We start from the raw sequence: 22,746 nt of genomic DNA, 5'->3' as shown, positions 1-22,746 counted from the left end.
CCCCACCCCTCCCACTGCTAGGCAAGTCTCAGGCTGGCCAGGTCTGAGACTGCCCCCCCCCTCCATTCTCCTCCTGGCATTAGGCCTAGCCAGGCCTAAGAGGCCTGAGATACCCCCCCAGCATTACCCGATAAGAGAGGACATCTCCCATGGGAGCAGAGGGAAGAAAGAGGAAGAGAATGACTCTGCAGATGGCTTTATAGGGTGCAGGATTTATGGGTAGAAATACGTCGTTTCCTGTGTCCACCCCTGTGGGTGGGCACCCAGGACACCAGAGGTGTATCTCATGCAGCAGTGGCAGGGGGCATCCAGCCTAAACTGCCACAGAGGATGAGCAGGAGAAGGAACAGGAGCAGGACCAGGAGGATGAGCAGGAACAGGAGAAGGAGCAGGAGCAGGAGGATGAGCAGGAACAGGAGAAGGACCAGGACCAGGAGAAGGAGCAGGAGCAGGAGCAGGACCATGACCAGGATCAGGAGGATGAGCAGAAAAGGAGCAGGGCCAGGAGGATGAGCAGGAGCAGGAGTGCCTCATGTGCTACTCCCAAGCCAGGCAGGCCATCAGGAGCTGAGCAGAACACTTCTGCTCTGAGCCAGAGCTATCAAACCCCAGAGGATTGCCTTTAGTTCTACACCACTGGTCAGTGTGGGTGGAGAAGGAGGTGATGCCCTTTCCTTCTGCTCCTCCCCACACCAGTGCTCTGCCACATCCCCCAGCTGCCAGGGGCTCTGTGGGCTTGAAGCCATCCTCAGGATGACTTTTGTGATGTTCCCAAATAAGGAGAGCTTGCAGCCTTGCCTTGGCTTGGCTGGGGTTGACTCATCCCTTTGGTGTCCTTCACCCTGGCAGGAGCCACATCTGCTGCTGGGCCCTTGGCAGCCTTCCAGGTCGTGCTGCTGTCCCCATGGATTTGTGGCACCACTCCTGGCACTGGGGTCCTGTGGGTCTGGAGTTGAGGTGATACCAGATCTATGATCCTGTGGATTGGGTTGGAAGGGACCTTGGAGGTCATCCAGTTCCAACCCTCCTGCCATGGGCAGGGACACTTCCTGCTAACCCAGGCTGCTCAAGGCCCATGGGGGATCATTGGGTCAAGGTTCAACACAGAGTCCTGCAGCTGGGCAGGAAGAATCAACTGCAGCAGGACAGCTTGGGAGGGGATCTGCTGGAGAGCAGCCCCAAGGAGAAGGAGCTGGCAGTGCTGGTGGGCAGCAAGTTCTGCATGGCACAGCAATGAGCCCTGGGGGCCAGGAAGGCCAAGGGGGTCCTGGGGGGCATTCAGCAGAGCCAGGGAGGTTCTCCTCCCCCTCTGCTCTGCCCTGCTGAGGCCACAGCTGGAATATTGCATCCAGCTCTGGTCTCCCCAGTTCAGGAAGGACAGGGATCTGCTGGAGAGAGTCCAAGGGAGGGCTCCAAGGATGCTGAAGGGCCTGGAGCAGTGCCTGTGGAGGAGAGGCTGAGAGCTCTGGGGGTGGTGAGTGTGGAGAGGAGAAGGCTGAGAGGGATCTGCTCAATGTCTCTCAAGAGCTGAGGGCTGGGGGGCAGGAGGCAGGGGCCAGGCTCTGCTCACTTGCACCCTGGGCTAGGCCAAGGGGCACTGGATGGAAACTGCAGCACAGGAGGTTGCAGCTCAGCAGGAGGAGGAACTTCTGCACTGGGAGGCTCCCAGAGGCCTGGAGCAGGCTGCCCAGAGAGGTTGTGGAGTCTCCTTGTCTGGAGCCTTTGCAGCCCTGTCTGGATGTGTTCCTGTGTGCCCTGTGCTGGATTCTCTGCTCCTGCTCTGGCAGAGGCTTGGACTGGAAGCTCTCCAGAGGTCCCTTCCAACCCCTGACATCCTCTGAGCTGTGATCTCTTTGGTGTTTAGTGGGGTTGGGGTTGATGGTTGGACTCAGAGGTCTCTTCCAACCAAAACAATTCCATGAGTCCATGGCTGGTTAGAGGTCAAGCAGAGGTTGGTTAGGCACAGATCAGTTAAGCACAGATTGGTTAGGCACAGATTGGTTAAGCACAGATTGGTTAGGCACAGATAAATTAAGCTCAGATCTGTTAAACACAGATCAGTTAAACACAGACTGGTTAAGCACAGCTTGGCTTCTCTGCAGAGCTCTTGCAGAGCAGTTGTGGTTGTTGTCTCTCTGGTGCTTGCACTGTTATTAAGATGATCACTGAGTAATTAATGAGTAAGTACAGAGGAGGCAGCAGCAACCTTCATTAGGAGGCTCCCCACAGCAGCAGGGGTGGGTGGTGGAAGGGCTGTGATGCAAGGAATCTGGAATATCTCTCTGGAATAGATCCAGATCCAGCTGCGTCAATTTAGAGGGTCAAAAAAAAAAGCCTTCCAGGAGTCCCCAGAGATGGAAACCCAAGCAGCTGGAGTGTGCAAGGGCTGGGCAAAGTTTTCCTCCTCATCCCTGCCCAAAGTGGGATGAGCTGAGCCAGTGTTGGATGGAGAAGTGCAAGCTCCTGCGGCTGGGTTGGGCCAACCCCAGGCACAGCTCCAGGCTGGGTGCAGAGTGTGTTGAGAGCAGCCCTGAAGAAAGAGCCTTGGGGGTGCTGGGTGCTGAGCAGCTCCCCAGGAGCCAGCAGTGCCCTCCTGCAGCCCAAAGGCAGCTGTGAGCTGGGCTGCAGCCAGAGGAGTGTGGGCAGCAGGGCAGGAGAGGAGATTCTGCCCCTGGGCTCTGCTCTGCTCAGACCTCAGCTCCAATCCTGCCTCCAGCTCTGCTGTCCCCAGCAGGAGAAGGACACAGAGCTGTGGAGTGAGGCCAGAGGAGGCCACAAAGATGATGCAAGGGCTGGAGCAGCTCTGCTGTGAGCACAGGCTGAGGGAGCTGGGGGTGTGCAGCCTGGAGAGGAGAAGGCTCCAGGGGCACCTCAGAGCTGCCTGCCAGGACCTGAAGGGATCCTGCAGGAAGGCTGCAGAGAGACTTTTGCTGAGGGTGTCCAGAGCCAGGCCAAGGGGGAATGGTTTGAAGCTGAGGCAGAGCAGGGTTAGAGTGGAGCTGAGGAAGAAGTTGTTGATTGTGAGGGTGGTGAGAGTCTGGCACAGGCTGCCCAGAGAGGCTGTGGCTGCCTCCTGCCTGGGGGTGTTCAAGGCCAGGCTGGATGAGGTTTGGGCAACCTGAGTCTGGCTGAGAGGTGTCCCTGCCCATGGTGGGGAGGTTGGGGGAGATGATCTCTGAGGTCCCTTCCAGCCTGAGCCATTCCTGGATTCTCTGAAATCTGTGGTTCTTCCCCCTTTGGTGGTGCTCCATAGGTCCTGGTTTGCTCCAAACCCACAAGCAGCACTTCTTAGGGCATGCTGAGCTCTCTGACCAACTCTTTTCCACTCACATCCCTCTTCCAGCATCACTCCTTGATTGTCCTTCCAAGACTCATTATCTCCCAGCAGGTCTTCCTTTGCAATCTGCCTTTGCTGGGAGATGTGCCAGGACCTCCCTCCCCTTCCTCGAGGTGTGTGATGTTTTCTTGTGCCTTCAGCTGCTTGGAATAGAAGAACAACTTGGGTGGAGCTGAGGTGCAGGGATGGGCTGGGGTCCAGCCTGAATCATAGAATGCTTTGGGCTGGAAGGGAACTTAAAGCTCATCCAGTCCCAACCCCTTGCCAGTGGCAGGGACAGCTCCCACCTGCCCAGCTTGCTCAAAATCCTTCCCCAGAGCTCCTGGCGCTCCTTCAGGTACTGCAAGGCCACCAGAAGGTCTCCCTGGAGCCTCCTCCAGGCTGACCAAGCCCAACTGTCCCAGCCTGACCTCACAGCAGAGCCCTTCCAGCCCTGCCAGCATTGCTGTGTCCTTCTCTGGCCCCTCTCCACCAGGTCCCTGTCTGTGCTGAGGGCTCCAGAGCTGCCCCAGCACTGCAGGGAGGTCTCAGCAGAGCACAGCAGAGGGGCAGAATCCCCTCCCTGCCCCTGCTGCCCACACTGCTGGGGATCAGCCCAGGCCAGGCTGGGGCTGTGCTGGCAGTGCTCAGTGCCAGCTCCTGTCCAGCTCTGCACCTCCAGCACCCCCAAGTCCTTCTCCTCAGGGCTGCCCTGCAGCCATTCCCCACCCAGCCTGGATCTGTGCCTGGCAGTGCCCTGAGCCAGCTGCAGGACCTTGGCAAAGCCTTAGCAGATCTCTTCACACTCACAGTTCCCTTTGCATTTCCATTTCCCCTTTGCATTTCCATTCCCTCTTTGCACTTCCATTTCCTTTTTGCACTTCCATTTCCTTTTTGCACTTCCATTTCCCCTTTGCACTTCCATTCCCTCTTTCCACTCTATTTCCCCTTTGCATTTCCATTCCCTCTTTGCACTTCCATTCCCTCTTTGCACTTCCATTTCCCCTTTGCATTTCCATTCCCTCTTTGCACTTCCATTTCCCCTTTGCATTTCCATTTCCCCTTTGCACTTCCATTTCCCCTTTGCACTTCCATTCCCTCTTTCCACTCCATTTCCCCTTTGCATTTCCATTTCCCCTTTGCACTTCCATTCCCTCTTTGTACTTCCATTTCCCCTTTGCACTTCCATTTCCCCTTTGCACTTCCATTCCCTCTTTGCACTTCCATTTCCCCTTTGCACTTCCACTCCCTCTTTGCACTTCCACTCCCTCTTTGCACTTCCACTCCCTCTTTGCACTTCCATTCCCCTTTGCACTTCCATTTCCCCTTTGCACTTCCATTTCCCCTTTGCACTTCCATTTCCCCTTTGCACTTCCATTTCCTCTTTGCACTTCCATTTCCTCTTTGCACTTCCATTTCCTCTTTGCACTTCCATTCCCTCTTTGCACTTCCATTCCCTCTTTGCACTTCCATTCTCTCTTTGCTCTTCCATTTCCCCTTTGCACTTCCATTTCCTCACCTCAGTCACATTTTCCCCATGCCAACTGCTGTGTTCCCCTCTCTAAACCCCTGCAAGGCACCACCTGGGCTCCTCCCTGCCCCATGGTGACACTGGGAGGAAGTTCTGAGCCTGCTCTGCAGCAGCCTCAGCCACACCACATCCTTTAAACTTCCCAGGGATACTTTTTCAGCCCTGGAAAAGTTGTTTTTTTTATCCTGAAGCTTATCAAGGATTCTTTTCAGCCCTGCAGAAAGCTGTTTGGAAGCAGCTCACGTGCCCATCCTGCCAACCCTCCTTGCTTTCTAGCAGCTGAAGCCCATCCCATGCATGCTGCCTCCTCAGCTCCTCCAGCATCCAGCCCTTGAACCCCCTCCTGGGTTTGCTCTCTGCACTCCCTGTGATCCCTTTCCTCACTCTCATCACAGATGGATTAGTTCAAAGGGGGGAGAGTGGCTCTGATTAGCCCAGGGAAGTGCATTAATGCCTGCCCCCCACCCTCACAGCCAAGTGACAATCCTGGGACCCCCTCTAAGAGATAAACATCAAATCAAACCTCATCCCCAGCACCAACCTGGGGCTCAGAACAAAGGGGAAAGATGAAACTGGGATTAAAAGGCTGTGAGCAGCAACTGGGCTGCATCTCTGCTTCCCTGTAACTGAAGTGCTGGAGCAGGGCCAGAGAAGGCCAAGAAAGGTGGGGAAGGGTCTGGAGAAGAGGGGCTGGGGAGGAGCAGCTGAGGGAGCTGGGGAGAAGGAGGCTGAGGGGAGACCTTCTGGCTCTGTCCAGCTCCCTGAGAGGAGGCTGGAGCCAGGTGGGGGTTGGTCTGTTCAGGTAACAAGTGACAGAACACTGCTTGAGAGCAGCCTGCAGGAGAAGGTCTTGGGGGTGTCAGGTGGTGACAAACTGCCCAGGAGCCAGCAATGGTCCCTGGCAGCCCAGAGCCAGCTGAGTGCTGAGCTGCATCCAGAGCAGGGAGAGCAGCAGCACAGGGAGGGGATTCTGCCCTCTGCTCTGCTCTGCTCAGACCCCACCTGCAGCACTGCCTCCAGCTCTGGGGCCCCCAGCACAAGAAGGCTCTGGAGCTGCTGGAGAGGGTCCAGAGGAGGCCACCAAGATGAGCAGAGGCTGCAGAACCTCCCCTGTGGGGCCAGGCTGGGAGAGTTGGGGCTGTTCAGGCTGGAGAAGAGAAGGCTCCAGGGAGACCTCAGAGCAGCCTTGCAGTACCTGAAGGGCTCCAGGAGAGCTGGGAAGAGACTTTGGACAAGGGCTGGGAGTGATAGGATGAGGAACAATGGCTTTGAGCTGGGAGAGGAGAGACTGAGAGTGGAGATGAGGAAGAAATTCTTTGCAGTGAGGCTGGGGAGAGACTGGCACAGGTTGCCCAGGGAGGCTGTGGCTGTCCCCTCCCTGGAGGTGTTCAAGGCCAGGCTGGATGAGGCCATGAGCAACCTGGGCTGGTGGGAGGTGTCCCTGCCCATGGCAGGGGGCTGGAACTGGATGAGCTTTGAGGTCCCTTCTAACCCAACCCATTCCATGACAAGAGGAAATGGCTTCAAGCTGCACCAAGGGAAGTTCAGGTGGATATGAGGAAGAATTTCTTCCCAGAAAGGGTTCTCAGGCCCTGGACAGGCTGCCCAGGGACAGGGTGGTGGAGTCCCCATCCCTGGAGGTGCTTAAGAGCTGTGTAGACATAGTGCTTGGGGACAAGATTTAATCAAGGACTGCTTGGTGTTAAGCTAATCATTGGCCTCAGTGCTCCTGAAGGTCTTTACCAAGGTTGGCAACTCTCTGGTCCTGTGAAGGAGTCCAAATTTCCCTGCCTGAGAGATTTCAGTGCCCTCAGAGATGGAAGCCTGGCAGCTGACAGTGACTGATGGACATGAACTGGCTACAAAAATGCACCAGAAATTGTGTCCAGAGAGGAGCAGAGAAGAAAACAATCAACCTCCTAAAAAAAAAAGCAAAGGCTGGGAGCAAAGCTTAAGAATTGAATCACAGAATGGGTTGGGTGGGAAGGGACCTCAAAGCTCATCCAGTTCCAACCCCTTGCCATGGGCAGGGACACCTCCCCGCAGCCCAGGTTGCTCAAGGATTCATCCAGCCTGGCCCTGAACACCTCCAGGGGGAGGACATCCACAGCCTCCCTGGGCAACCTGTGCCAGTGTCTCTTGTTTTTCCCAACCAGGCAGTTCTGTGAAGTAGCAGGAATCAGGGAATCATGGAGTGGTCTGGGTTGGAAAGGACCTCCAGAGGTCATCCAATCCAACTGCCAAGAAGAGCTTCCCCCAAGAAGAGTTTGAGTGAAGTCCTTAGGAGCAGTGAAGCCTCTTGGAAAAGTCCATGGGAGGGCTCCAAGGATGCTGAAGGGCCTGGAGCAGTGCCTGGGGAGGAGAGGCTGAGAGCCCTGGGGGTGGTGAGTGTGGAGAGGAGAAGGCTGAGAGGGATCTGCTCAATGTCTCTCAAGAGCTGAGGGCTGGGGGGCAGGAGGCAGGGGCCAGGCTCTGCTCACTTGCACCCTGGGCTAGGCCAAGGATGGAAACTGCAGCACAGGAGGTTGCAGCTCAGCAGCAGGAGGAACTTCTGCACTGGGAGGCTCCCAGAGGCCTGGAGCAGGCTGCCCAGAGAGGTTGTGGAGTCTCCTTGTCTGGAGCCTTTGCAGCCCTGTCTGGATGTGTTCCTGTGTGCCCTGTGCTGGATTCTGTGGTCCTGCTCTGGCAGGGGCTTGGATGGAAGCTCTCCAGAGGTCCCTTCCAACCCCTGACATCCTCTGAGCTGTGACTCTGTGATTCCCTGTGAGGATGCCATGGCAGCCAGTGCCCAAAGCCTGGCTGGAGTCAAGGTGGCCACCACTGCTCTCCCCTCATCTACCCAACCAGTCCCACCACCATGGAAGGCCATCAGATTGCTCAAGCATGGTTGGATCCATGCTGACTGCTCCTCATAATCTTCTTTTCCTCCACTAGACCTCTAGAGATCTTCATTATTTGTGTCTTTTACCTGGGATCCAGAAGGGTGATGGGAACTGGGAGGGCTTTTCCCTGGGATCCAGAAGGGTGATGGGAACTGGGAGGACTTTTACCTGGGATCCTCTGTGATCCTGTGAGCCTGCAAAAAGAGTGTCAAAAAGGCTTTTTCCTTCTCTTTGCAGCTGTAGGGTTTTGCATGCAGGTGCCTGCAGCCCAGGGCTTTCCCCCTGGAGCCTGCAGCTGTGATTTAGAATGGGGAAGGCTGCAAAAAGCAGCATGAAATGGCTCCAGCTGCTCCTCAGGTTCCTCTCTGACCTTTACAGGTGCCAGCTTGGCACCAGCCTAAGAAGCCTTTGGCTGTGCCACGGGGCCAGCAGCCACAGGGAGAATGAGACCCTTGGGAAGAAGCTTTGGGCTTTGATGTGGAAGGAGCTGCTGGATGCAACCAGCCCTTCTGGAAGCCCTGCTTTAGCCCAGAGGCCTCAGGCTCTCTGCTGCAGTTAGAGCTGTTCCCAGGGAGGGAGAAGGGAGGGGAGGAAGGTTGGCATCAATCCTTGGTGGCTTTTCATTCCTGGTGCTTTTTCATCCCAGGATCAAAAGTGGTTGTGGTGGTTTGAAACTGTCTTTTTAATTTTTCCTTGCAAAGTTCAAAACAGAGAAAGTGAAAGAATGTAAATAAGTCACTATTGGGTGTAAGAAAGCAAAATAACGATTGTTCTAAACACTTCCATTGGATAGATAGAAATGTTTAAGAACTATTACCCAAAACAAAGTAGGCATTCGGCACATTCTGCGTTCGGCAGTGGGGGCAGTTGCTGGGCTGTCTGGCTGCTGTTTCTTCTTCTCTTCTGGCTGAAGATAACACACTGACCTTGGCAGCTAAGTTTCTGCTTAACTAACTCTGCTTCTCTGTCCAGGGGGGTCTGGGGGGGAAGCTCCTGGGAGAGGGAGGCCCCTTTGGAAGGGTCCCCTTGGGGGGAAGCAAAGGGAGATCGGTTGTGCTTTTTCTGTTGATTGTATATATCTGTGAATGTTGTGAATTTTGTATATTTGTACATATTCATTGCATTTCATTGTAGATTTTTAGACTCTGCTTGTAAATACAGCTTTTCATTTGCTTCCAGACTGGGCTAGCCTGGTTATTGTCGGTGGGGGGGGAATTTCAGCTCACACCGACACACTTTTTATTTTTGGCGCTCCAACTCGGGGCTCGATTGCTTGTGATTTATTTCTGCTCAGATTAGGAAGCAAAATGAAGCTGTTTTGGATTTTGAGTAATTTTATTTCCTCTGTTATCAGTGTGATTGTTTACAGATGGGCTGTTTCCTGCATGATAGACAAGATTGTGAGATACGTGGCATATAAGTCGTTTCTTTGGGTTAAGAACAAGTTACTGAATGTTGGTGAATTCTGTTATGGTCTTATTGGGCTAAGAAGCTATGGTAACTCAACTATGGATCTGCTAGCAGACACATATGAGTTTGTTACTCCTCTTACAACTACAGAGGGTCTTTGGAACCAGTGGTACCTTAGGTATCTTGTACTAGCCTTAATCTTAATTTTGTTGCTTCTTGGAATAATCATATGGCTACTGATAGCACTGTATCAAGAAAGACATAAGGCTACTTGCTCTTCCAATTCTGCTGTGAATGTGAAAGCCAAGCCAGTAAATTTGGTGGCCACTGTAACCAGAAAGCGTAAAGGAGATGCAGATGCTGCAGGAGATGGTGCAGATGGAGATGAGGGTCCTTCTACTCAGGGTCCCTCTCTTAAGAAAGATCCTTCTGATGAGGAAGAGAGGGTTAGCCTTAAAACTCTGGTAGACCTCTTGAGACCCCACATGGATGATGGAAATGTAGGTCAGGATGTAGACCCTGGTAGATTAGCAACTGCTGGTAGTGCCTCTGAACTCAAAGAAATTCAACGGAGGATTAAAATAGGATTATGGGGACAGCGACCTCAGGAGGATGATGATGATGATGAGGATGAGGATGACATACAGTCAGCTAATGCACCCAGACAGGAAATTAGACATGTGAGAAAGGATTACATCAGAGGAGATAATGAGCCAGTCCTGTCTTGGCTAGCCAGGTGTTTTGATATGGGAGCCCCAGCATTGGTGGTAGGCCTCTCAGTTGGGGTTAGCCTGGGCTAGCCTGGTTATTGTCGGTGGGGGGGGAATTTCAGCTCACACCGACACAGTGGTTCAGGATGGGGCAGGGAGCTTCGGAACTCACTCTTGGAGCTGGTGTGTGGAGAGAGGGCAAGCAGCTTGCCATGGGGCTGGGTGCAAGTGGGGGCTCAAGCCCTGGAGTGAAATGAGTCATGCAGGAGGCCTGCAGTGATAGTACAAAGGGCAATGGTTCAAAGTCAGAGCAGAGCAGACTGAGATTGGATGTGAGGAACAAGTTCTGCACCATGAGGGTGGTGAAACACTGCAACAGGTTGCCCAGGAAGGTGGTTGAGGCTCCAGCCCTGGAGATATTCAAGGGAGAGACTGAACAGGGCTCTGGGCAACCTGATCTGGTTGGGGCTGTCCCTGCTGAGTGCAGAGGGCTTGGACTGGAGGAGCTTTGGAATCATAGAATGGTCCAGGCTGGAAGGGACTTCAATATCTTTCTTGATGATCTCTTCAGTATCTTTCTTGACGATATCTTCAATATTTTTCTTGATGATCTGGATGAGGGCAATGAGTCCATCATCAGTAGGTTTGCAGATGACACCAAGTTAGGAGCAGGAGTGGATCTGTTGGAGGGTAGGAGGGCCCTGCAGAGGGACCTGGACAGGCTCAATGGGTGGGCAGAGGCCAATGGGATGAAATTTAACAAGGCTCAGGGCAGGGTTCTACACTTTGGCCACACCAACCCCAGGCAGGGCTACAGGCTGGGGTCAGAGTGGCTGAGAGCAGCCAGGCAGAGAGGGACCTGGGGGTGCTGGTGGGCAGCAGCTGAACAGAGGCCAGCAGTGTGCCCAGGTGGCAAGGAAGGCCAATGGCATCCTGGCCTGGATCAGCAATAGTGTGGGCAGCAGGAGCAGGGAACTCATCCTGCCCTGTGCTCAGCACTGCTCAGGCCACACCTGGAGTGCTGTGTCCAGTTCTGGGCTCCTCAATTCAAGAGAGATGTTGAGGTGCTGGAAGGTGTCCAGAGAAGGGCAATGAGGTTGGGGAGGGGTCTGGAGCACAAGGCTGGGGAGGGGTCTGGAGCACAAGGCTGGAGAGGGGTCTGGAGCACAAGGCTGGGGAGGGGTCTGGAGCACAAGGCTGGGGAGGGGGCTGGAGCACAGGCCTGTGAGGAGAGGCTGAGGGAGCTGGGGGTGTTCAGCCTGGAGAGGAGGAGGCTCAGGCAGACCTCATTGCTCTCTACAACTACCTGAGGGGAGGCTGTAGCCAGGTGGGGGTTGGGCTCTTCTCCCAGGCACTCAGCAGCAGAAGAAGAGGACACAGCCTCAAGCTGTGCAGGGGAGGTCTAGGCTGGGTGTTAGGAGGAAGTTCTTCACAGAGAGAGAAATTTGCCTTTGGGATGTGCTGCCCAGGGAGGTGGTGGAGTCACCATCCCTGGAGATGTTCAGCCTGGATGAGGCTCTTGGTGCCATGGTCTGGTTGATTGGATGGGGCTGGGTGCTAGGTTGGAGTGGATGACCTTGGAGGTCTCTTCCAACCTGGTTGATTCTAGGATTCTATTCTATTCTATGACCTCCAAAGCTCAACCAGTCTGACCTCCCTGCAGACATCCTCAACTAGATCAGGTCCCTTCCAACCCAGGTGATTCTGTGGTCCTCTGATTCTCTGCTCCACTGAGGCTATGCTGCCTCAGGGCAGAGCTTGGGCTGGTGGTTAGAACCTCTCTGGCTCTGCCAAACCCAAGGCAGTCATGGAACCATCAAATGTTTGGGCTGGAAGAGACCTTAAGGATCATCTGGTGGGGTGGGCTTTGCTTGGCTGGATGGAACATCTTCCACCACCACCTCTCAGGTTCTTTTCCCTCTATTTCCCCTCCCTCAATGGTGCCTCAATCCCATCCTGTGCTTCCCTTGCAGATCCTGGGCCTCCTGATCCTCTGTGTTGGGATTTATGCTGAGGTGGAGAGGCAAAAGCACAAAACCTTGGAAGGGATCTTCCTGGCCCCAGCCATCCTCCTCCTCCTGCTGGGCTTCACCATGTTTGGAGTCTCCTTTGTGGGCATGGTTGGGAGCCTGAGGGACAACCGCACACTGCTGAAGATGGTAAGGGTGGTGCTGAGCTCTCCAGGCAGCCCCTGGGATCCTCTGGAGAGGATGGGGAGTCTCCTTCTCTGGAGACTTTCAAGCCCCATCTGGATGCATTCCTGTCTGCTGGATTCTATGGTCCTGCTCTGGCTGGGGGGGGGCAGGACTGGATGATCTCAGCTGGCTGGAGAGCAGCCCTGAAGGAAAGGTCTTGGGGGTGCTGGGAGAAGAGAAGCTCAGCAGGAGGGAGGCTGGAGGGGAGGGATGCATCCAGAGGGACCTGGACAGGCTGCAGAGCTGGGCCCAAGCCAACCTCAGGAGGTTCAACAAGACCAAGTGCAAGGTCCTGCAGCTGGGTCAGGGCAATCCCAAGCACAAATCCAGGCTGGGCAGGGACTGGCTGGAGAGCAGTCCTGAGGAGAGGGACTTGGGGATGCTGGGGGAGGAGAAGCTCAACAGGAGCCAGCAGTGAGCACTTGCAGCCCAGAGAGCCAAGCAGAGCCTGGGCTGCAGCAGGAGAAGTGTGGCCAGCAGGGCCAGGGAGGGGATTCTGCCCCTCTGCTCCACTCTGCTCAGACCACACCTGGAGCTCTGTGAACAGTTCTGGAGCCTCTGTTCCAGGAAGGATCTGGAGGGGCTGGAAGGTGTCCAGAGAAGGGCCAGAAGGATGAGCAGAGGGCTGGAGCTGCTCTGCTCTGGAGACAGCCTGAGAGAGTTGGGGTTGTGCAGGCTGGAGAGGAGAAGGCTCCCAGGAGACCTTCTTGTGGCCTTCCAGGATCTGGAGGGGGCTACAGGAAAGCTGGGGAGGGACTTTTGAAGGTGTCAGGGAGTGATAGGACTAAGAGGGATGGATCCAAGCTAGAGGAGGGTAGATTTAGATTAGACTTTAGGAAGAAATTGTTCCCCATGAGGGTGGTGAGAGACTGGCAGAGGTTGCCCAGGGAGGTGGTGGAAGCCAGGCTGGAGGTGGCTGTGAGCAACCTGCTGTGGTGTGAGGTGTCCCTGCCCATGGCAGGGGGGTTGGGACTGGCTGAGCCTTGAGGTCCCTTCCAACCCTAACAATTCTCTGATTCTACAATCTCTGGAGGTCCCTTCCAACCCCTCACATCCTCTGATCCTGTGGATGATCTCAAGGAGGAAAATTGATGTCTCAAGGAGTCACCTCCCACCAGCTCAGATGGCTCAAAGCTAGGTGGGAAGAGCAATTTCTGGGGGTCAAGAAGCAAACCTGAGCTTCTCTCAACCCCTTGGGGGTTGGAAGGGACCTTCAAGACCATCCAGTTCCAACCCCTGCCATGGGCAGGGACACCTCCCACCAGCTCAGGTTGCTCAAGGCCTCATCCAGCCTGGCCTTGAACACCTCCAGGCTTGGAGCCTCCACAACTGTTCCAGTCTCTCCCCAGCCTCACTCTAAAGAGTTTCTTCCTCCTCTCTAGTCTCAGTCTTCTCTCTCCCAGCTCCAAGCCATTGTCCCTGATCCTGGCACTCCCAGCCCTTGTCCCAGGTCCCTCCCCAGCTCTCCTGGAGCCCTTCTGCTACTGGAAGGTTGTTCTGAGGTCTCCCTGGAGCCTTCTCTTCTCCAGGCTGAACAGCCCCAACTCTCTCAGCCTTCCAACCCTTTAAGGAAGTTTTTTCTTCCCCCTAATATCTAACTTAAAACCTCCCCTGGTTCAATCCCAGGCCATCCTAAGCCATTGACTCCATTCAGATGGAGGTCAGAGCTCTTCCACCACCCTCATCCATGGGGAAGGTCCATCAAGGAGCTCTGTGACAGCTCTGTTGGCTCTCTGATGCTCCCTCAGTGAAGAAAGAGCTTTTGGATGAATAATCCCTGCTGGTCCACAGAGCTTTGCTGCCAGTCTGAGTTTGTGCCTTGCATGCAAAGGGTTTGCTTAGCACCTCCACCTCCCACTGCTCTGGGCTGATTGGTGTCTTAAAATCAACCACTCCAGCAGCCAGGGCTCACTGGAGATGCTTTGCTGGAAAAAAAAAAAAAATCAGCCAGCATTTGCATTGGCAGGAGAGGCAGAGCCCAGAGCAGCACAGCAGTGAGGTCCTGGCATCTGCAGGAGGTGGGAGAAATGCTCTCTGCCCCTCCACATCTCTGTGTGGGTACCACCTGACACAGGCTCACAGAATGGGTTGGGTTGGAAGGGGCCTCAAAGGTCATCCAGTCCCAACCCCCCCCCCCGCCAGAGAGGGAGACTCCACAGCCTCTCTGGGCAGCCTGCTCCAGGGTTGGGAAGGGAGATTCAAAGCTCAGCCAGCCCAACCCCCCTGCAGCCAGCAGGGACATCCCCAACCAGCACAGGCTGCTCACAGCCCCAAACAACCTGAGCTGGGGTGGTGCCAGGGATGGGGCAGCTCTCACCTCTCTGGGCAGCCTGGGCCAGGCTCTCAGCACCCTCACTGTCAAACATTTCTCCCTTCTCTCCACTCTCAACCTCCCTCTTTGAGTTCAAACCATCCCCCCTTGTCCTGTCCCCACAAGCCCTGCTCAGAAGTCTGTCCCCAGCTTTCTGTTCAGCCCTTGAAGCACTGCAAGGCCACCAGGAGGTCTCCCTGGAACCTGCTCTTCTCCAGGCTGACCAACCCCAACTCTCTCAGCCTGGCCTCACAGCAGAGCCCTTCCAGCCCTGCCAGCATTGCTGTGCCCTCCTCTGGCTCCTCTCCAGCAGGTCCCTGTCTGTTCTGAGGGCTCCAGAGCCTCACTGGCAGGCTGGGGACAGGACTTCACAGTCTCAGAGAACATCAGAGGCAGGAAGGCACCTCAAGAGATCATCAGCTCCAACCCCCCTGCCAGAGCAGGGTCACTCAGAGTAGTCTGCACAGGAATGCATCCAGGTGGGTTTGTAAAGCCTCCAGAGAAGGAGACTCCACAACCCCCCTGGGCAGCCTGTTCCAGTGCTCTGTCACCCTCACTGTAAGGAAGTTTCTCCTCATGTTGAGCTGAAATCTTCTGTGTTCACGTTTGAACCCATTGTTCCTTGTCTTATCACTGTGAACCACCAAAGAAAGAGCCTGGCCTCCTCCTCCTGCCCCCCACTCCTCAGCTATTGATAGACATTGATCAGATCATAGAATCATAGAATCATAGAATCATAGAATCATAGAATCATAGAATCAGTCAGGGTTGGAAGGGACCACAAGGCTCAGCCAGTTCCAACCCCCCTGCCATGCCCAGGGACACCTCACACTACAGCAGGCTGGCCAGAGCCTCATCCAGCCTGGCTGCAAACACCTCCAGGGATGGAGCCTCAACCACCTCCCTGGACAACCCATTCCAGGCTCTCACCACTCGCATGGGGAAGAACTTCTTCCTCACTTCCAGTCTGAATCTACCCACTTCCAGCTTTATTCCATTCCCCCCCAGTCCTGTCCCTCCCTGACACCCTCAAAAGTCCCTCCCCAGCTTTCTTGTAGCCCCCTCCAGATCCTGGAAGGCCACAAGAAGGTTTCCTGGGAGCCTTCTCCTCTCCAGCCTGCACAACCCCAACTCTCTCAGGCTGCCTCCAGAGCAGAGCAGCTCCAGCCCTCTGGTCATCCTCATGGCCCTTCTCTGGACACCTTCCAGCCCCTCCAGATCCTTCCTGGAACAGAGGCTCCAGCACTGGACACAGAGCTCCAGGAGTGGTCTCAGCAGAGTGGAGCAGAGGGGCAGAATCCCCTCCCTGGCCCTGCTGGCCACACTTCTCCTGCTGCAGCCCAGGCTCTGCTTGGCTCTCTGGGCTGCAAGTGCTCACTGCTGGCTCCTGTTGAGCTTCTCCTCCCCCAGCATCCCCAAGTCCCTCTCCTCAGGACTGCTCTCCAGCCAGTCCCTGCCCAGCCTGGATTTGTGCTTGGGATTGCCTCGACCCAGCTGCAGGACCTTGCACTTGGTTTTGTCCCTCTCAGATCCCTCTCAGCCTTCTCCAGACTAAAGAGCCGCAGGGCTCTCAGTCTCTCTGCACAGGGGAGATGCTCAAGTCCCCAAATCCTCCTCCTGGCTCTTCTTTGGACTTCTCTTGTCCATTGGCAGGATGGGGACAGCACTTCTCTTTCCCATCCCAGGCTCAGTATTTCTCTCCAATCTCAGCCTGGGGTTGTGCTGCTTCATCTTCTTCATCTCCTTCATCTCCTCTTCCCTTTGTCTGCTTTTCAAGCTCTGTTGATCCTCTCCAGCTTCACTCCAAAGAGGGAGAAGTGCTCCACATTTCTGAGAGCATTTCCCCTTTCTGTGCTCAGGCTCCTGGCTCACAGCTAATCCTCTGCTTCCATGTGGAAGTGTAAAATTGACACATCAGAGGGGAGGAAATCTCAGCCTCAGAGCAGCCCAAGGGCGACAGAGCTGTGGAGCTCATTAAGAGCATTGCACGAGGGCTGCCTGCCCAATCAGTGCTGCAAAGGGCATGAAACACAGACAATGCCCCTTTGGGTTGCCTCCTTCTCCCCAGGGACAGCAGCAGCTTCATGCCTGCCACATGCAATAAAGAAAAGAACATCTGAGGAAGTCATCCCCACAACGAGAGCCCCAAAGTGCTCGCAGCCAGGATGGGAGGGAGGGGAGGGTTTGAGTTGTGATCCTGGAGGTCTCTCCCCAGCAGGATTTATTGCTCCTCCTGTGACAGGAGGAGCAATTTCTTCCCCACAAGGGTTGTGCAGGCCTGGCCCAGGCTGCCCAGGGCAGTGGTGGTGTCCCCCATCCCTGGAGGAGTCTCAAAGCCATGGAGGTGTGGTGCTGAGGGCCATGGTTTGGTGGTGCCCAGGCAGTGCTGGGGTAAATTTGGACTTGAAGGGACCTTAAAGGTCTCTTCCACCCCCAAACCATTCTGTGATTCTGTGTGCTGAGATTTCATGGAATCACAGAATGGCTCAGGTTGGAAGGGACCTCAGAGATCATCTCCTCTGACTTCCTGCCATGGGCAGGGACAGCTCCCACCAGCCCAGGTTGCCCAAACCTCATCCAGCCTGGCCTTGAACACCCCCAGGCAGGAGGCAGCCACAGCCTCCCTGGGCAGCCTGTGCCAGACTCTCACCACCCTCACAATCAACAACTTCTTCCTCAGCTCCACTCTAACCCTGCTCTGCCTCAGCTTCAAACCATTCCCCCTTGGCCTGGCTCTGGACACCCTCAGCAAAAGTCTCTCTGCAGCCTTCCTGCAGGATCCCTTCAGGTCCTGGCAGGCAGCTCTGAGGTGCCCCTGGAGCCTTCTCCTCTCCAGGCTGCACACCCCCAGCTCCCTCAGCCTGTGCTCACAGCAGAGCTGCTCCAGCCCTTGCATCATCTTTGTGGCCTCCTCTGGCCTCACTCTACAGCTCTGTGTCCTTCTCCTGCTGGGGACAGCAGAGCTGGAGGCAGGATTGGAGGTGAGGTCTGAGTAGAGCAGAGCCAAATCCCAACAGCATCAGCAGCAAGATGTGAGGAGCAAACTCCCCTGAGCCACCACCACTGAGCCACCACCACCTTCCCCACTTCTTTTATTGCCCTGGTTTGTATTTCCACTCTCAAGACTGACCCAGGATGTGGCTTCCCAAGCTGGGTTTGAGATGTGCCTTCCCCTTCCCTCCCCAGCCCCTGACTGCAGGAGCAAACAGAGAGAGTAAAGGCTGCAACAAGGTGGAGAGGCTGGGCTTGGAGAGGAGCTGCTGGGGAGTGGTTGGCAATCACTGAGCTGTTGTGTGGATGGAGAATTGTCCTTCTCCTGGCAGGATAAATTCCTCCTCCTTGAAGGGACTCGGCTTACTGCAGTGGTTGGAAGGTTTGAGGGCCCTGAAGAAAAGCAATCAAACAAGACAGGAAGCATCAAAACAGGAGGAGGAACTTTGTTCATGTGAGGGTGGGAGCTCTGGAGCAAGCTGCCCAGAGGAGAGGTGGTGGAGTCTCCATCTCTGGAGACTTTCCAAACCCACCTGGGATGTGTTCCTGTGTGATCCCCTCTCCAGGGGATCCTGCTCTGGCAGGGGGGTTGGACCCCCAGAGATCCCTTCCAACCTCTACCATTCTGGGATTCTGGGATCCTGTGAAGGAGCATTTTGAGGTCTGAGCTGCTTCCAGCAGCTGGGGAGGAAAAAAAGGCAACAAATAATGTGGAAGCCTCTGTGACGATAGCTCAGGTGTCCCTCAGGCACTTCACCACTGAAGTCCTTACCCCAGGGCAGCTGCTAAAAATCAGTTTGAGGTCAGAGGAGCTGAAAGCTTCAGCAAGCAGCAGCTTCCCCTTAGATTTGTTCTGTGTTCAGAACCAAGGAGTTCAAAATTTCTCTTGCCCCCACAGCAGCTTGCCCAGGAGCACAATGCCCAGGGGGGGTTGGAAGCTCTCCACACAAGGACACTCCACAACCTCTCTGGGCAGCCTGCTCCAGCCCTCCAGCACCCTCACAACAAACAACTTTCTCCTCCTCTTCACATGGAACCTCCTGGGTGCCACTTTGTGCCCCTTGCCCCTTGTGCTGTCCCTGGGCACCAGTGAGCAGAGTCTGGCCCCAGCCTCTTGCCCCCCACAGCTCCTTTAGCTCTTGCTGAGCATTGCTCAGCTCCCCTCTGGGGCTGCTCTTCTGCAGGCTCTCAGCGCCAGGGCTCTCAGCCTTTGCTCCTCCCAGAGCTGCTCCAGGCCCCTCAGCAGCTTCCCAGCCTGCCCTGGACTCTCTCCAGCACTTCCCTGTCCCTCTGCAACTGGGGAGCCCACAACTGGATGCAGGGCTGCAGATGTGATCTCACCAGGGCAGAGCAGAGGGGCAGCAGAACCTCCCTTGCCCTGCTGCCCACACTCTTCTCCATGCCCCCAGGACACCATTGGGACTTTCTTGGCCCCCAGGGCACATTGCTGGCTCCTGGGCACCTTCTTGTCCCCCAGCACTCTCAGCTCCTTCTCCTTGGAGCTGCTCCCCAGCAGGTGCCCCCTCCGATGTGCTGCTGCAGGAGGTTGTTGCTCCCCAGGGGCAGGACCCTGCCCTTGCCCTGGTTGCCCTCCATGAGGTTCCTCTCCCCCAGCTCTGCACCTGCCCAGGGCTCCCTGCATGGCAGCACAGCCTGGGGGCTGTCACCACTCCTCCCAGTTAGATCCCACCAGAAAACTGGCTTTGATAAGCCTGGGTTGATGAGCAGGGGGGAGACCTTTCCATGCCCCCTAAGTAAATCAAATGGGTGAATACCAAAGGAGTGTCCTGGGCAGAGGATTTTTGCTGTAGAGCCAAACCTGAAGATGCTGTGCAAACAACAACAAAAGAATCTCTCTTCACCTGGGCTTTGCTGTCCTCGTTTTATCTGTGCAGGAGACAACTCCTGACAGGCTTTGGGTTGTTGTTTTTTGCTTCAAAGCAGCAGTGGAAGCTGTTTCCATGGGTGAATAAACCCTTTTTGTGTTGGTTTTTCAGAAGAAGGGCTTCATGTCTGCCTGTCAGCAGGCAGCCAAGCCTTGGAAAGGTCCCCAGTGAGGGGGAGAAAGCTCCAGAGGGTTGCTAGGAAGAGGTTGTTCCTTTAAAACCATCACTTAGAGTTTCAGGCTGGGGCAAACCCACCCTGGATTTGTGCTTCTGTGCTCACTTGAAGCCATGGAGCTTCTCCAAGGCTGCTCTTGAGGACAGGGGAGGTGGTGGATGCCTGCTCAGGGGATGATGATTTAGTGGCCTCACAGGTGGAGTGGGAGATCAATTCATCACCACCCACATGTTCCAGGTGGCTGCACCTTCAGGCTGGTTCCACTTACCAGGAAGGAACAAGTGGTTCCCTCTGCAGGTGTCCCAAAACTCTGTCCCCCTCTGATGGCACTAGGGAGGCCATACCTCAGTTACTGGGGGCAGAGTTGGGCTCCTGGCTGCAAGAAGGACATTGAGGGCTTGAGCAGGGCCAGAGAAGGGCAAGAAAGGTGGGGAAGGGTCTGGAGAAGACAGCTGGGGAGAAGGAGGCTGAGGGGAGACCTTCTGGCTCTGTCCAGCTCCTTGAGAGGAGGCTGGAGCCAGGTGGGGGTTGGGCTCTTGTGCCAAGGAACAAGAGACAGGACAAGAGGCAATGGCCTCACATTGTGCCAGGGGAAATTTAGGTTGGAGATTAGAAGAAACTTCTTCACTGAAAGGGTTCTCAAACAGTGGAGCTGAAGTTGCTCTATCAGGACATTGATTTTCAGCCTGAGTTTGTTGCCACAATCAATCCTGGCAGAGGCAGGAGCTGCTGCCTGTGCTCTGGAGATGGATGATCTCTGCTGGATGCCCAGCTTGGAAACATTGATGTTCAGCCATGTGCCAGCATCCCATCACAGAGGGATGCTGCAAGCCTTTAGCCACCCAGAGATCACATTTGCTCCCACTTCATCCATCTGCTTCCATTTCCCTTGCAGAACTGTTTAAATTCCCCTCCCCTTCCCTTCCCTCCCCGCCTTTCCCTTCCCCCCCCTTCCCTTCCCTCCCCTTCCCTCCCCTTCCCTTCCCTTCCTTTCCCTTCCCTTCCTTTCCCTTCCCTTCCCTTCCTTTCCCTTCCCTTCCCTTTCCTTTCCTTCCTTCTCTTCCTCTCCTTCCTTTCCCTTCCCCTTTACTCTCCTTCCCTTCCCTTCTCTTCCTCTCCTTCCTTCCCTTCCCTTCCTCTTTCCTCTCCTTCCTTCCCTTCCCTTCCCCTTTCCTCTCCTTCCTTCCCTTCCCTTCCCCCTTCCTCTCCTTCTTTCCCTTCCCCCTTCCTCTCCTTCTTTCCCTTCCCCCTTCCTCTCCTTCTTTCCCTTCCCCCTTCCTCTCCTTCTTTCCCTTCCCCCTTCCTCTCCTTCTTTCCCTTCCCCCTTCCTCTCCTTCTTTCCCTTCCCCCTTCCTCTCCTTCTTTCCCTTCCCCCTTCCTCTCCTTCTTTCCCTTCCCCCTTCCTCTCCTTCTTTCCCTTCCCCCTTCCTCTCCTTCTTTCCCTTCCCCCTTCCTCTCCTTCTTTCCCTTCCCCCTTCCTCTCCTTCTTTCCCTTCCCCCTTCCTCTCCTTCCCTTCCCTTCCTCTTTCTTCTCCTTCCCTTCCCTCCCCTCCTCACTTTCTCACTCCCTTTTAGGACTCAGTCCTTCAGAAGGGGTCTGCAGCTCCCTGGGGATTGGATTTCCACATGTTTGGGAACAGCTCCAGGTCTCCCTTGGTGAGGTTCTGCACTGAGTGAGGGCACAGCCTGGCTTGGGGCAGGGCTGATCCTTCCCTTTCTCTTTCCAGTTCTTCTGGGTCCTGCTGGTGATCTTCCTCACGGAGCTGCTGCTCCTCTTCATTGAGATCATCTTTGAGAGCAAGGTGAGTGCAAGCAGGAGGCCTTGGCTGGCTGCATGGTGACAAAGAGCAGCCACAGCTGTCAGCAGGGAGGGAAATCCTTCCACTGGTGTAGAAGTAGAGAAGCATTCAGGCTGCAAGAGACCTTTTGAGCTCATTGAGCCCAAGCCTTGACCTAGCACTGCCCCAGGGCACCACCAACCCCTGGCCCTCAGCACCACATCTCCACAGCTCTGAAACCCCTCCAAGGATGGAGGCTCCACCACTGCCCTGGGCAGCCTGGGCCAGGCCTGGACAAACCTTCAAGGGGAAGAAATTGTTCCTCATGGCCAACCTGATCCTGCCCTGGGGCAACCTGAGGCCATTGCCTCTTGTCCTGTCCCTTGTTCCTTGGCACAAGAGCCCAACCCCCACCTGGCTCCAGCCTCTTCTCAGGGAGCTGGAGAGAGCCAGAAGGTCTCCCCTCAGCCTCCTCCTCCCCAGCTCCCTCAGCTGCTCCTCCCCAGCCCTCTTCTCCAGACCCTTCCTCACCTTTCTTGCCCTTCTCTGGTCCTGCTCCAGCCCTCAATGTCCTTCTTGGAGCCAGGAGCCCAACCCTGCCCCCAGCACTCAAGCTGTGGCCTCCCCAGTGCCCAGCCCAGCACACTGCAGGCTCATATCCTGCCAGCTATCGACCTATACTCTGAGGACCTTCTCCTCTGGACCCTTTCCAGCCTGAAGGCTGAAGGTTTTTATTGCTTCTTGCTCTTCTGGGGCTGCCCATTGTGCTCCAGAGCTGTGATGGAGCTCCAGCACCACCCAGAGCTGCAGCTGCAGCTCCTTTTGCAGACTCTGAGCCAAAAACCTGGAGGATTTTTTTGATAGTTGTTTTTTTTTTTTTCTTGAGGACTCATTAAACTCCTCACCTCCATTAGGTCAACTCCTGGCTTGCATTTCCAAGGACAGGTTTGAGTTAGAGCTGAGCTGGCAAGGTGGTTAATGCCTCCAATAGATGTCCTTGCTGTCCACCCACCTTCTGCTTGAGGAACCCTGCCATGTTCAATTTAATCTTTCCCCTGCAGTTCCTCAAATGATTAAAGAGCTGAGCTCAAGCTCTGCAGGCTTGGGGAGTGTTCAAGTCAGGAGAAAAACCTCTGAGAGGCTCCAAAAATCAAATCTCCTTTGCACAAACAGCTTGGTGGCTGCAAACACATCATGGCCAGGGTTGAAGCTGGAGGTTGTGTGGTTGATGAGCCTCAAAAACAGGTTGGGGTTGGGAGTTGTTGGGTGATATGGGCTTGGAAAATCCCAAAGATAAGTTGAGGTTGGGAGTTGTGTGCTTGGGGAGCCCCAAAGACAGTTTGGGATAGGGGATTGTGTGCTTGGAGAGCCCCAAGGTTGGAGTTGGGAGTTGTGTGCTTGGAGAACACCAAAGTTGGGATTGGGAATTGTGTGCTTGGAGAGCACCAAGGTTGGGATTGGGGATTGTGTGCTTGGGGAGCACCAAGGTTGGAGTTGGGAATTGTGTGCTTGGGGAGCACCAAGGTTGGAGTTGGGAATTGTGTGCTTGGGGAGCACCAAG

The 22,746-nt window shown here is 55.2% G+C and overlaps 1 protein-coding gene across 1 annotated transcript in view; it reads left to right on the top strand.

Moving 5' to 3' along the window:
* LOC128978698 (tetraspanin-15-like) overlaps nt 1-22,746 on the top strand; it is a 59,011-nt gene that overhangs the window by 5,397 nt on the left and 30,868 nt on the right. The window contains exons 2-3 of the mRNA XM_054396655.1: nt 11,823-12,008; nt 21,135-21,209. Of these exons, the coding sequence (XP_054252630.1) occupies nt 11,823-12,008; nt 21,135-21,209 (261 nt within the window). The remainder of the gene's footprint in view (nt 1-11,822; nt 12,009-21,134; nt 21,210-22,746) is intronic.

Source organism: Indicator indicator, chromosome 38 (genome assembly GCF_027791375.1).
Source record: "Indicator indicator isolate 239-I01 chromosome 38, UM_Iind_1.1, whole genome shotgun sequence".
Taxonomy (NCBI): Eukaryota; Metazoa; Chordata; class Aves; order Piciformes; family Indicatoridae; genus Indicator; species Indicator indicator.
Note: the sequence above shows the minus strand (reverse complement) of the source record. Positions and strands in the feature narration are given on the sequence as shown.